The 14,687-nt window shown below is 37.3% G+C and overlaps 2 protein-coding genes across 2 annotated transcripts; both read left to right on the top strand.

The window, feature by feature from the left end:
• The first annotated feature begins 231 nt into the window (after window positions 1-231).
• Window positions 232-1,179, top strand: LOC133759233 (olfactory receptor 6K3-like). Its single transcript, XM_062190177.1, has one exon. The coding sequence runs from the start codon at window positions 232-234 to the stop codon at window positions 1,177-1,179; it is 948 nt and encodes a 315-aa protein (XP_062046161.1).
• Window positions 1,180-9,795: 8,616 nt separating this feature from the next.
• LOC133759232 (olfactory receptor 6K3) lies at window positions 9,796-10,746 on the top strand. The gene has a single exon (XM_062190176.1). The coding sequence runs from the start codon at window positions 9,796-9,798 to the stop codon at window positions 10,744-10,746; it is 951 nt and encodes a 316-aa protein (XP_062046160.1).
• The last annotated feature ends 3,941 nt before the right edge of the window (window positions 10,747-14,687 follow it).

Genomic DNA, 14,687 nt, shown 5'->3' with positions numbered 1-14,687 from the left:
TATCCAGAGGATAATTGACAGCATAAGATATTATAATTACCAAAAGTGCTTGCAGATATGATAAGATCACTTTATAATTTGAAAAACAATTCAGATACTATGTTTTGCTTAATCAATCATGTTTCAGGGCTGATCACTGGCTTGCAAATTAAGTTTCCATTTGTCTTTGAATATACTTAGAATTATACTTGTATTTTATTCCATCAGCCAACAGATGATGCCACTAAAAACATGAATCAGGAGAATCAGACAATGGTGACTTTGTTTCATTTCTCTGATTTCCCCCAGCTTGAGAATGGCAGCCTCTTATTCTTCATCCCTTTGCTCTTTATCTACATATTCATTATTGTTGGAAATTTCATCATCTTCTTTGCTGTTCGGCTGGACAAGCGTCTGCACAACCCCATGTACAATTTCATCAGCATCTTCTCCTTTCTGGAGATCTGGTACACCACTGCGACCATCCCCAAGATGCTCTCCAACCTGGTCAGTAAGCGGAAGACCATCTCTTTCACTGGGTGCCTCCTGCAGATGTATTTTTTCCACTCCCTTGGGGTCTCAGAGGGCCTAGTTCTCACACTGATGGCCATTGACAGGTATGTTGCCATATGTAACCCCCTCCGCTACGCAATCATTATGACCCCTCAACTGTGCATTCAGCTGTCCACTGCCTCCTGCATTTTTGGCTTTGTTATGCTGCTTCCAGAGATTGTGTGGATTTCTACTCTTCCTTTCTGTGGCCCCAATCAAATCCATCAACTCTTTTGTGACTTTGAACCTGTGCTGCGCTTGGCCTGTGCAGACACATCAATGATTCTTGTTGAAGATGTAATCCATGCTATTTCCATTCTGACATCTGTCTCCATCATCACCCTTTCCTATTTAAAGATCATCACCGTGATCTTGAAGATTCCCTCAGGTGAGAGCCGTCAGAAAGCATTCTCCACTTGTGCAGCACATATTACTATTTTCTTGATGTTTTTCGGCAGTGTGGCATTCATGTACCTACGCTTCTCCATCACAGTCCCACCACTTCTTGACAAAGCCTTTGCACTGATGTTTGCTGTCCTTGCTCCATTTTTCAACCCAATAATCTATAGTCTGAGGAACAAAGACATGAAAGAGGCCATCAAGAAAATCCTATGTTCTCAAAAGATGTCCAATGTCTTTGGGTGCTGATGGCAATTCATTCACATCTCTTCAAAGAAATTGCATCATCTCCATAAATTTTAAATGTTAACCAATAAGATTGCAAAGTCACTGCACATTTTGTTTCCATGTGACAGATTGGATGTTCTTTCCAATTTTCTATGTAAGAATTATTGTTTGATATGGTAAAGGGAGTCTGCTACAGATATATCTATTTTGTTTTATTAACAGAGTATAATGGAATGATTTCTCCATGTTGTAACTCTAAATAGTGTGACATCATTTTATCCAAATCAGAGGTATTATGGCTTAAGCAACTGTCGTATTTATTACTTCCACACCTGAAATTTCCCTTATTGCTCTTTCATTCTACTTTCACAGTATCCTTATATCAGTTACCATTTCTTTCCATTTGAAAGAGATTAATGAAATGATAACCAGAAGATGATCTTGGCTTGGAAGAGAAGCCTGACTGCTTCTGATTGAAATTACATTGAATATGTAAATTGCTTTCAATAGAATGGACATTTTGATAATATTAATTCTACCAATCCATGAACATGAAAAATTTTCCGCTTTTTTGTATTTTCTTCTATTTCTTTCTTTAATGGTTTGTAATTTTCATCATAGAGCTCTTTCACAACCTTAGTCAAAGGTGTTCCAAGATATTTAAGTGTTTTTTTTTTTTTGTAGTGATTGCAGATGAGACTGATCTTACAAGTTGTTTCTCAACTATGGCATTGTGTATAAAAAGACTATTGATTTTTGAGTGTTCATTTTATATTCTGCAACTTTACCAAACTCTTTATTAGTTCCAATAGTCTCTTTGTGGAATCTTTTGGTTCCTGTGTATAGGGAAAAATATCTGAAAAATGGATAATTTGACTTCCTCCTTTCCAATTTGTTTGCATTTGATTTTTTTCTTGCATAATGGCTCCGGCTAAATGGTGAAAGTAAGTATCCTTTTCTGCTTCTGGATGTTACCTGGCTGTGGGGTTGTCATGTATTTTCTTGACTGTGTTGAGGAATGTTTGTTATTTACACAGTTTGCTTAAGGATTTTTTTTATCATAAAGAAAGTTGTATTTTACCAAATGCTTATCTGCATCTACAGAGATAATCATATGGTTTTTATTTTTGCTAATTTTTTGTTAATGCAATGTATCACATTTATTGATTTGCATATGTTGAACTACCCCTGTGCTCCAAGGATAAATCCTACTTTGACCCAGTGAATGATCTTTCTGATATGTTGTTAGGTTCCATTAGCTAGTGTTTTGTTGAGGATTTTTTCATCTATGTTCATCAGGTATATTGATATACAGCTCTTTCTTTTCCTGGCTTAGGATTTAAGATATGCAGACTAGATAGATAGAAAGATTTTGGGAGAATCTAAAATCCCTCACTCCCTTTCACATGTTTTGAATATCTTGAGAAAGAAGTAAAATTAGTCCTTTTGGTAGAATTCAGCTGTGAAGCCATCTAGCATTGGGATTTTTATTGGGAGGTTCTTTAGTACTAATTAAACCATCTTGGTTATTGGTCTGTCAGGTTTTCTATGTCTTCTTCAGTCAATTTTGGTAGATTGTATATGTTCAGACATCTGACTTTTCTTCTAGATTTTCCAATTTGTTGTCATAAGGCTGTTTATAGTAATTACTGATGATTATTAGGACGTGAGAATTAAGAGTGGGGCTGAGTCTTGCTTTTGAATGTTCACACTACAAAGAAATCTTGAATATGTGAAGTGATGTATGTCACTTATCCTAATTTGATCATTAAAATGTATCCATGTATCAAAATATTACATTGTACCTCATACATATGCATAATTTTTGGGTGTCAATAAAAACAAATAATCTAATAAAAAAGAGTGGGGGTGATTCATGAATCCAGGAGCTTCCATATGAGATTCAGGCATCCCAAGTGATGTCTTAACCTATATGTCAAATGCCTACTCTTCATATATTGAGTTTAACAGACTATTAGACATCTAATAAAGTACTGAGTAGACTGTTAAATCACTTATTCAGCTGTGAAAGCTGGGAACGAGACATATGTGTGATTAATGAGCATATGTATTCAAAGCCATGAAACTTAATGATAATATTCTGAGTTTTGGAGCATTCCAACGTCATGGATTTCATGAAAATAAGAGGAACCAGAAAATAGGACTGTGAAGACATTAACAGTGAAATAGGAACTGTGTTTAGCTATCTGGAGCTCATGGTTAAACTTAACAAGAGAAGTTTGCATGGAGCGGTGGAGTTTAATAGGAGGGGATCAAGGAATAATTGGACATTTCAAGTTGAAATTTCATAGAGTCTTACTTCCAATGAGAGCAGAAAATTGGGGTAATAAGGAGCAAGTGAAATCACTAAAATACCTTGTGGACAGTGATTCACAATAAAGAATGTACTTTAGGGGCCAGCGCTGTAGTGTAGCATGTTAAACCAGTCGCCTGTAGTGCTAGCATCCCATATGGGGGCAAGTTCGAGTTCCCGGCAGCTCCACTTCTGATTCAGCTCTCTGCTATGGCCTGGAAAAGCAGTAGTAGATGGCCCAAGTCTTTGGATCCCTGCACCTGTGTGGGAGACCTGGAGGAGGCTCCTGGCTCCTGGATTCTGATTGGCACAGCTGTGGCTGTTGCAGTTAACTGGGGAGTGAACCAGCGGATGGAAGACCTTTCTCTCTCCTTCTTTCTGCCTCTCCTTCTCTCTCTGTGTAACTCTGACTTTCCAATAAATAAATAAATCTTTTTTTAAAAAAAGAATGTATTTTAAATTACAGAACATACACATATTCACATTTATAGTTATAACAGAAAATAAGGAAATAATATTTACATGTATTGCATATGAAATTTCTAGTCTTTTCTATTGTTTTTTCCTATTATATTTCATTAAAACCATTGTTTCAATTTTTTAATTTATATTAGGTGAAAAATGTCATGTGTTTCCTATATACAGATTGAAGAACATAGCAATTTTTCTCATCCTACCCTCCCTCCCACCCATGCTCCCACCCTCCCCCTCCTGCCTTTCTTATTCTTTATTTCAATTTTTACAATGACATATTTTCAGTTTATTTTATAATCATAAGCTTAATCCTCTAGTATCAAAACATTTTTGAAATTAATTTCATCACTCACTAATGAGTTGTGACTGTCAATTTATAAACAAAATGAAATTACATCTTTAACTGATTAACTTTGGGTACAAATTTAAGAGATAATCTCTACTTTTAACTTTGTACTCATATGTACTTTTTAATTTTTATATGTTTTTAAAATTTTATTTATGGTATACAAATTTCTGTACTTCAGGAATTTACAATGATGTATTTCCTTCCTTCCTTCCTTCCTTCCTTCCTTTCTTTCTTTTTTTTACAGAGAGAAGGAGAAGCACAGAGAGAGAGAGAGAGAGAGGTCTTCTATCTGCTGGCTCACTCCCCAGTTGGCCACATGCCTGGAGCTGTGCCGATCTGAAGCCGGGAGCCAGGAGCCTCCTCCAGTTCAGGGGCCCAAGGACCTGGGCCATCTTCCACTGTTTTTCCAGACCATAGCAGAGAGCAAGATTGGAAGTGGAGCAGCTGGGACTCGAATTGGCAGCCAAATGGGATGCCGGCACTGCAGGTGGTGGCCTTACCCGCTATGGCACAGCACAGGCCCTGATGTATTTTCTTTCTTTCTTTTTTAAGATTTATTTTATTTATTTGAAAGACAGAGTTACAGAGAGAGGTAGAGTCAGAGAGAGGGGTCTTCCATCTGCTGGTTCACTCCCCAGATGGCTGCAACGGCCAGAGCTGTGCTGATCTGAAGCCAGGAGCGAGGAGTTTCTTCTGGGTCTGCCATGTGGGTGCAGAGGCCCAAGGACTTGGGCCATCTTCTACTGCTATCCAAGGCCACAGCAGAGAGCTGGATCTGAAGAGGAGCAGCCGGGACTTGAACCAGTGCCCATATGGGATGCAGGTGCTTCAGGCCAGGGCTTTAATCACTGCACCACAGCACTGGCCCCTCGATGTATTTTCAAAACTTATTTTTATTTATATTTATTAACTTCTTTTTTTTTTGACAGGCAGAGTGGATAGTGAGAGAGAGAGACAGAGAGAAAGGTCTTCTTTTTTGCCGTTGGTTCACCCTCCAATGGCCGCCGCGGCCGGCGCATCGTGCTAATCCGAAGCCAGGAGCCAGGTGCTTCTCCTGGTCTCCCATGCGAGTGCAGGGCCCAAGGACTTGGGCCATCCTCCACTGCCTTCCCGGGCCATAGCAGAGAGCTGGCCTGGAAGAGGGGCAACCGGGATAGAATCCGGCGCCCCAACCAGGACTAGAACCTGGTATGCCGGCGCCGCAAGGCGGAGGATTAGCCTGTTAAGCCACAGCGCCGGCCATTTATTAACTTCTAAAAGTCGTCCATTTTAACTAGCTTTTACAGAAGGTAACACACACATACATGAATATATAATGTTAATCTTTAATTTTATTGAAAACAATTATTTGTTAAAATGTGCATTCAAATAACCAACTGATTCTGAGCAAAAACATCTAAAGAGGCCCATACTTTCTTAAAATTCTAGGAGTTCCCAACACTACAGGACACTAATGAGAAAAGCATCAAAGGAGAGATTTCTATAATTAAGCCATGGGGAAACAGAATTGCTGTTTTTTCCTAGTTATCAATGGGAAATGCCCCAGTGGAGACCATCACTGTGAAACCTTTTAAAAAACAAGTATGGCTCAACTGAAGTGACTTAAATAGCATACACCTGGAATGGGGAGAGGCCTCCTTGTCTCTGTCAGAGGTAAGAGAAGAGTCCACATGAATCCAGGAAAGAGGGCTGTCGTGTGTTAAGGAGAATATATATCACCTGCCAACTACAGAGAAAAGAACAGGTACCTAGCATTCCTTTGATTCAACAATATTTTGTGATATATTTGAAATTGCATGAATGGCTGAATGGATCTAGTTTCAATATAAAGGAGAAAACTTTATGATTAGAAATCAATGATGATATTATGTTTTTCTGGGGCATAATAGATTGCACAATGCCATTTTTATTGGTAATTGTATTGCTTCCCTGCTTTCACACCCTTACGGTTTTCTAAATTAGACCATTTTTATAAGATTATTTTAAAGGAAAAAGAGACAGAGAGAGAGAGAGAAAGAAAGAGAGAGAGAGAGAGGAGAGAAAGCGATTGATTTTCCAATTATGATGCAGGAGGATGCCACTTCACACTGTGCCCTCTGGCCCCAGCCAAGTGAATATAAACCACTAAGACCATTACTGAAATAAAGAGTTCAGATATATCAGAGACATCTATTAATGAAAATCTTCTCCCAGAATAGTGACTCAAATGGAACACGTTTTCTATCCCCAGATGAAATTTTTAAGCTAACTTCCAGGTGGAATTGGTCAATTCTTTTCTCCGGCCAGTCTCCCACAGATTAATTTATAATTGGCATACTAATCTCTATAAAGTGGAAAATTGATTTTGCTAAAGCATAAGAACCTCTATTCTATTAAAAGGATTAACATGAATTACTTTAGGAATAAATAAAGATGCAAAAAATAATTCCAGTTGTTTTAGAAACCCAGGATGTCTGTATTCAGAAATTAGTAGTGGTCTCCACACTGACTTCAAAATGAAGATAGTGTAAATCTTTTCCCCTTTTTTAATCTTTTCACGTGTGTAGTGCAGGGTCTCAGTCAAGTTGAGAGAGAGAAAGAGAGCTTTAAGTTACCAAATCTTGTAATAGCTAAATAAAACAAGGATTCAAAAAGAAAGTTAACAGTAATTCCTTCAGGTGCTTGCTTCAATACTATGAGTAAGAAGATACGATCAGAAAAGTTGTTTTCTCCCATCTGTCCATGTAACCCCATAAACCGGTTAATCAGTCACCAGTCAGATGGAGCAATGCAGACAGGAGGGTAGTTTCATTGTTGAGGGAGCCACTGAAGTGGCTAATACTTTCCTCAGGAAAAGCAAAAGAAGTTTCCTTTTTGCATTCTCCATCAATAGATTTAAGGTCTTATTCTGTGGCTACTAATAATCAAATTTTACTTCTTGCCAAATCACATTTTAATGTAATAAAAGTCTATTTATATTAAGTGTTCAGATTAATTTATTTATCATTTTTGCTCAGTCAATTCATTAATAGTGACCAGCTTTGAGTGATTAAAAAATGCTAACTAATTTTGTGCCATCCAGTTTCATTAACTCAGAATATCATCTTTAAATAAATTATATTGAGAATTTGTGAATATACTTGTTGGATTGATCAACTTTCTCATCAGCAGCTTAGTAACACATCTTGCATTTTATATAATGTCAAAGAGCTAGTAAATGTCAAATTTCAATAGTTTGGAGTTAAGAGAGAAAAGAGTTAAAGACTACACTGAAAAGATTATTTATTCATACAACATAGCTAGGAGAACCAGGAAGAAATTGTCTACAAACAGTAGATGAGTTAACAACAATTGATATCTGTAGAGCAATAACATTTTCATGTTTCTAGTAACCCTGTTTATGAAAATCTAAAGGATTAGAATAATCAATAATCCCTAATTTCCTAATGACCTTTGATTTACCACAAGTTGTTGAAGTAATGTCTGACAAAATTAGTCAATATAAACTAGTTCTTAATTGAATTTATTTAAGATACATATTTTGTTCTGTAATAAGATTTATGAAAAATGTTGATGCATGCCAGATATCAAGCATTGACTTCATTTTAATTTTCAAATACAATTCTTGATTAAACCTATATGACATTTTAAATTAATTTCTCTTATAGATAATTTAAAACATAGTATTAGCTCAGGAAAAATATTTACTATCTTGATAGGCATAAGTGAGTGTTGTTATTTAGTTGCATAAAAAGTCCATTTTTTTATAGTCTATATTTTTCCAAAAAATATTTTTTTCTAACTGCTTTAGTATTCTAAGTGCTTGTCCTTTTTTTTTTTTTTATAACTTCTTTGGTGTTCTAAACACTTGTGCTTTTTTTTTTTTTTTTTTTGACAGGCAGAGAGAGAGAGAGAGAGAAAGGTCTTCCTTCCGTTGGTTCACCCCCCAAATGGCTGCTATGTCTGGTGCGCTGTGTGGATCCGAAGCCAGGAGCCAGGTGCTTCCTCCTGCTCTCCCATGTGGGTGCAGGGCCCAAGCACTTGGGCCATCCCCCACTGCCCTCCCAGACCACAGCAGAGCGCTGGACTGGAAGAGGAACAACCAGGACAGAATCCGGCGCCCTGACCAGGACTAGAACCCAGGGTGCCAGCGCTGCAGGCAGAGGATTAGCTTAGTGAGCTGCAGCGCCGGCCGTATCCTTGAATGACTGTCTGCTGGTTTGGCCAGCTCCCTGGCTTGAGATGCTAACACTCCCTGAGGACAGAGATGAGTCTCTGCACAGTTTCTAGAGACAACATCTTCATATTTCATGTCACTTACAAGGGGAATATTATCAAGGGACCTAAATTATGGTAGAATCTCATGTTTTGGCTCTTATCTTTCTCATTACCTAATCATCTATGTCAGAATAAGGAGATTTAGACTTTTAGAAAAAATAGTTTCATTTCAATATCTTATGTAGTGTGACACTTTGGGAGCCGAACTAAAAAAATCCAAATCATTCCACTGCTTAATTTCTCAGTCCCTTCTTTGTGCTAGTCAGTTTCTGCTAACTTAATTTTTGTCTGTTGTTGGGGATAGATTTTACCTGGATATTGCTGCCTATGTACCTTACCCTCTTCTCTACCCACAATCAAAGCTACACTGTGGTGTAATAAAGGATCAGAATGCTGGAAACTGGGAATATGACTTCACAGTAATTATATAGTGAATGACAGACCTAAATGTATTGTCTAATCTGTAACCAATAGCCATTAGAAAATTTGTTTTTATGTGATTCAAAACAATTTGAGAAGTTGTTAGAAAAGGTCATTATTAGCACTCCCACTATTAACATCCTGCTTTATTTTAATCAATTTAGTTAGTAAACATGATAGTCTTGGTATCTAATTTTCTTATTAGGGCTGGCGCCGTGGCTCACTTGGCTAATCCTCCGCCTGCGGCGCTGGCACCCTGGGTTCTAGTCCCGGTCGGGGCGCCAGATTCTGTCCAGGTTGCTCCTCTTTCAGTCCAGCTCTCTGCTGTGGCCCGGGAGGGGAGTGGAGGATGGCCCAAGTGCTTGGGTCCCTGCACCCACATGGGAGATGGGGAGGAAGTACCTGGCTCCTGGCTTTGGATCGGCGCAGTGCCGGTCATAGTAGAGGCCATTAGGGGGGTGAACCAACGGAAGGAAGACCTTTTTCTTTGTCTCTCTCTCACTGTTTATAACTCTACCTGTGAAATAATAAATAAAGAAATAAATAAATATTTTGCTTATTAGTTGTATCTTTTACTAGAATATATGTTTAATGAAAGTAGAGACTATTTTCTTCACTGCTGAATTTAGCAAACCTACTTTGCGCTTCGCATGTGGTAAGCATTACGTGAATAATTTTAAAATTAATCTATAAATAAAGAGAGGTACTTTGTCTACCTAAAGTGAATTCTCATTTGACTCTTATGTTAACAAATGCACCTGCTTACATTTCATCTCGGAGGTGGGCTGTGTCTCTGTTTCTAACAACTAAACTCGATGAGATCATGGGAAGAAGTAACCAGACATCCACAGTGAGAGAGTTTCTCTTCTCTGGATTCCTCAAGTTTGAAGAAGGTAGCATTCTCCTCTTCATTCCTTTGTTAATCATCTACATATTCATTGTTATTGGGAATCTCATTGTATTTTTTGCAGTCAAGATGGATACTCACCTCCACAACCCCATGTATAATTTCATCAGCATTTTTTCATTTTTGGAGATATGGTATACCACTGCTACTATCCCCAAAATGCTCTCCAACCTCATCAGTGAGCAGAGGACCATCTCCATAACTGGGTGCCTCTTGCAGATGTACTTCTTCCACTCACTGGGAAATTCAGAAGGGATTTTGTTGACCACAATGGCTATTGATAGGTATGTTGCCATCTGTAACCCTCTCCGCTATCCAACCATCATGACACCCCGACTGTGTGCTCAGCTTTCCGCAGGCTCCTGTATCTTTGGCTTTCTTGTATTGCTGCCAGAGATCGCCTGGATATCCACACTGCCCTTCTGTGGTCCCAACCAAATTCATCAGATTTTCTGTGACTTTGAACCTGTGCTGCGCTTGGCCTGCACAGACACATCCCTGATTCTGATCGAGGATGTGATCCATGCTGTGGCTATCATCTTCTCTATCCTGATTATCATCCTCTCTTATATCAGAATTATCACAGTGATCCTGAGAATTCCCTCCGCCGAAGGCCGCCAGAAGGCCTTTTCGACCTGTGCAGCTCATCTGGGTGTCTTTCTGATGTTCTATGGCAGTGTATCCCTCATGTATCTGCGTTTCTCTACCACCTTTCCACAAATTCTGGACAGAGCCATTGCATTGATGTTTGCAGTTCTTGCTCCCCTTTTCAACCCTGTCATCTACAGCTTGAGAAATAAGGACATGAAGATTGCAATTAAGAAGCTTCTCTGCCCTCAGAAGTTGTTTACTGCATTAGCAAGTTAAAACTAGCTCATGAGCATCCCTTACCATGGATGTTACATTAACATACTAAACCATACAATTAGCATATGACTCATTCACCATCATATTGTTATTTTATGTCTATTTATCTCAGTTCTTCCCATTTTGTTTATACATATTTATTTTGTTTATAACATGCTTAATTATGCTATTATAGACTATCTCTGGTGAATTGCATTGATGAATAAAATACAGAAATGAAATAAAATGCTTAAGACAATATTATATTTTAGGAACATCGATATTATCAATTACATAAATATTATTATTTAAGTGTTATGATATGTGTGACTTAAAATAATCATAGATTATAAAATACAGTAATTAAGAAAACAAGATCTGGAAAAATGGTTAAATTTTGTATTTAAATGGTACCATGTATTATCTTTGTGTCCTTGAATAGTTATTAACTAATTTCTCTACATGTTAAATTTTTCACCTATGAATGTAATACTAACATATTTTAAAAGTAGGATTTCATATGCATTATGACATTAAAAGAATTATGCTATGTGAGTACTTAGAATACTGCATAACACAGAGCATGTGCAAAATAAATGTTAGCTGTAATATCTTCCAATTTTGTTGTCCACTCTGAGATGCTATAAAAGAACATTTTTTTAAAAAAATTTTTATTTAGTAAAAATAAATTTCCAACGCACAGTTTATGGATTACAATGGCTTCCCCCCCCCCATAATTTCCCTCCCACTCACACCCCTCCCATCTCCCGCTCCCTCTCCCATTCCATTCACATCAAGATTCACTTGAGACTGCATGATTTATAAATAAAGAATCATATTTCCCATAGTTCTGGAGACTGGGAAAATCATGTGATGGCATCTAGCAAGAGCCTCTATGCTGCATCATTACATGGTGGAAGAAAGTGAGCCTGCACAAGAGCAATCACAAGAGAAGGCCGAGCTCACTTTAGAATAACCCACTTTAACAATAACAAAGCTACTTCTGTGATAATGCTGTTCATCCTTTCATAAAGACAGAAATCTTCTTATGGCATAATCCCCTGTTAAAGGCTCCACCTCTTAATAGTGGTATAATGACAATTAAATTTCAACATAACTTTTGGAGAGACCATTCAAACCATAGCAGACATTAGTCCTTATCATTTGTTTTGATGTTTTAAAGAATATTATAATAACAAGTGTTGGATTAAAAATAAAAAATATATTCTTAGGAATAGTTTGCTATCATTTATGATTGTAATATTTCATACTATTAAAATATTTTGCTGATATTATTTTTCTGGAACTGAGTATAATAGAACCTTCATTTTAATTTGACTCTTTTGATTGAATCCATCCAATTTGTTTGAATTAAACTATTTGTAATTAGTCTCAGATACATTCAGAAGTGATTAGATTGATATTGATATATACCGTCACAAGTTGCATTATTTTTGCTTTCATTTTTGTTCTCTTTGAAATGTATTCTACGTGCTGCCATCAGAAATCAATGTTCTATTCTATTTACAAGCTTTAATTAATATAAAGAGAACATATTTAGTGTGTTTCATAGGTACAATTCTAAGGATATAAAGACACTAAATATATTTTGTAAATTTAACGTTTAGATTCCTATATTAAGATAGAAGTGTAACCCCACATATTCAAATGTTTTATGACATCCTTTTTGTTAGTAATAATTGCATATATTTATGGGCTACAGTGTATCATTTCAATACATGTACATAGCACACACTGGTCAAAGCTGGGTAATCACCATTTCCTCTTATTTGACATTGCTTTTTGATTGGAGTGTTACAGCTTTATTCTTTCTATTTGTTCATACGGTATCTTCTGGGATACAGTGAACTATAATCTCCCCACTGATTCCTTTGAGCTGACTTGTTACCAATGAATATATCATCCCAGTTTCTTCTGACCTGTAATGTTTCTGCTTAGATGTCTGTTATTTGTGTAGTGCACTTTTCTCTATATAACGTAACATTTTTCTTTCACCGTGTTTAGGATCATTCCTTGTCCTTAGCCATCGACAATTTGGCTAGAATGCGCTTTGGAGAAGATATCTTTTTATTGAATTTGATAAGGGTCCTTGGATTTTCCTGCATCTGGATGGCTATGTCTTTTTCAAGAATTAGGAAGTTTTCCACTATTGTCTCATTAAATAGTTTATCAATGCCATTTTCCTTCTCTTCTCCCTCAAATATCCCTACAACACAAATATTTGTTCACTTAATGTTATATCCTATATGTTTCATAGGCTTTCTTTTTTCTTTTTAATTCTTTTCCCTTTGTTCTTTTCTGACAGGGTTGTTTCCAAAAACTTTTCCTCAAAGATCAGAAATTCTTTTTTCCTGCTTGGATTAATTATTCTGTTGTTGATTGTCTTAAATGCATGGCTTACTTCATTGATTGACATTTCCAGCTGTGAAATTTCTGACTGATTATTTTTAATGATTTTTTTTATCCCTGTCAAATTTCTCATTGAGGTCATGCATTGGTTTCTTCATTTCTCTAAGTTCTCTGTTTTCTGTTGTCTTTAATCTCATTGAAATGTCTTAAGACCATTATTTTGAATTCCTTTCCATGAATTTCATAGATTTCATTTATCAGGATCTATTTCTAGAGAATTATTGTGTTCTTTTTGAAGTGTCATGTTTCCTTGATTTTTCATGTTTCTGTTGTGCCTACATTGTTATTTAAACACATAGTGTAAATGTTCCTTCTTTGTTATAGAGTAGATTTCACTGGCAACAATTTTTTTGTTTAAATGGAATGTGGGGTGTCAGTTGGGTGGTTGCTTTGGCTTGGATGTAGGCAAGTTTAGGTAAGCTCAGAAGCATAATCTCTGAGTTATTTCTTCAGCAGAGGCTGTTAACGCCATAACTGTCTAGTCTGCAGCAATTCATGAAAATAACAGATGTGTGTCGCACGGCCCCAGAGTCAGGTGTCAATCACTGCAGGGTTTGTAATGGCAGCAGTCATGTTCCTGCTGTTATGGGGCACTGAAAGGGCTGTCATTTTGTCTCACAAGCAAGCCTGAGTAATATTGTGGCTTGAGGCACATTATTAATCTCAGAGCGTCAAGACTCAGAGGGTGCCTTAACTATGTCCTGCAGCTTATTATAGGTTATTCTGGGGGTTCTGCACTAACAGGTGCAAACCTGGATTTTCAGGATGCAGGTAAGGCCTTTTGTATGCTGCAAAGGAAAATACAAGTGTCCCTGAGACTTATAGAACAAACAAAAACATAGTATAGTCTTTACCTTCATCCCTCAAGGTAAATCTGGGTGATTCTGTGGAGTTCTAAGAGTAACACGTGAAAAATCGTAGGACTTGGAGGGTAGCTTATCCAGATGCCACATGGTGATCACAGTTTACAGTAAGCCTTCGGCAGGCTTACTATAAGTGCAGGTCTGGATCTATGAAATGGAGACAGGACCTTCTTCAGATCCCACAAGTCTCCCTGGGATTTAGAGTCAACAGTCACAGTCCCAGAGCTCTTGGCTGCAGTGGGGTCATTATATAGGATTTCTTGGGCAAGTGGAGGTTGTTCTGTGGATTTTAGAATGGCAGTCACACACCTAAAACACAGAAATTCCCCTAATTTTGGATCATATCAACTGTAAGCAGGGACAATTTGACACACTCCTTTCCCATTTGTATCCCATTGATTTCCTTTTCTTGCTCAGTGGCTCTGGATAAACTTTCTGGAACTATCTTGAATAGAAATGATGAGTGTCGGTATCCTTGTCTGTTTTTGGATCCTAGCACAAATGGCTCCAGCTTTTTTCCCATTCAACATGATGACAGCTGTGGGTTCGCTTATACTGCCTTCATTATGTTGAGGTATGTTCCTTCTACCCAATTTGCTTAAGGTTTTTATCATAACAAGATAATATGTTTTATCAAAAGTTTTCTCTGTACCTGTAGAGATAATCCTA

Source organism: Lepus europaeus, chromosome 5 (genome assembly GCF_033115175.1).
Source record: "Lepus europaeus isolate LE1 chromosome 5, mLepTim1.pri, whole genome shotgun sequence".
Taxonomy (NCBI): Eukaryota; Metazoa; Chordata; class Mammalia; order Lagomorpha; family Leporidae; genus Lepus; species Lepus europaeus.
Note: the sequence above shows the minus strand (reverse complement) of the source record. Positions and strands in the feature narration are given on the sequence as shown.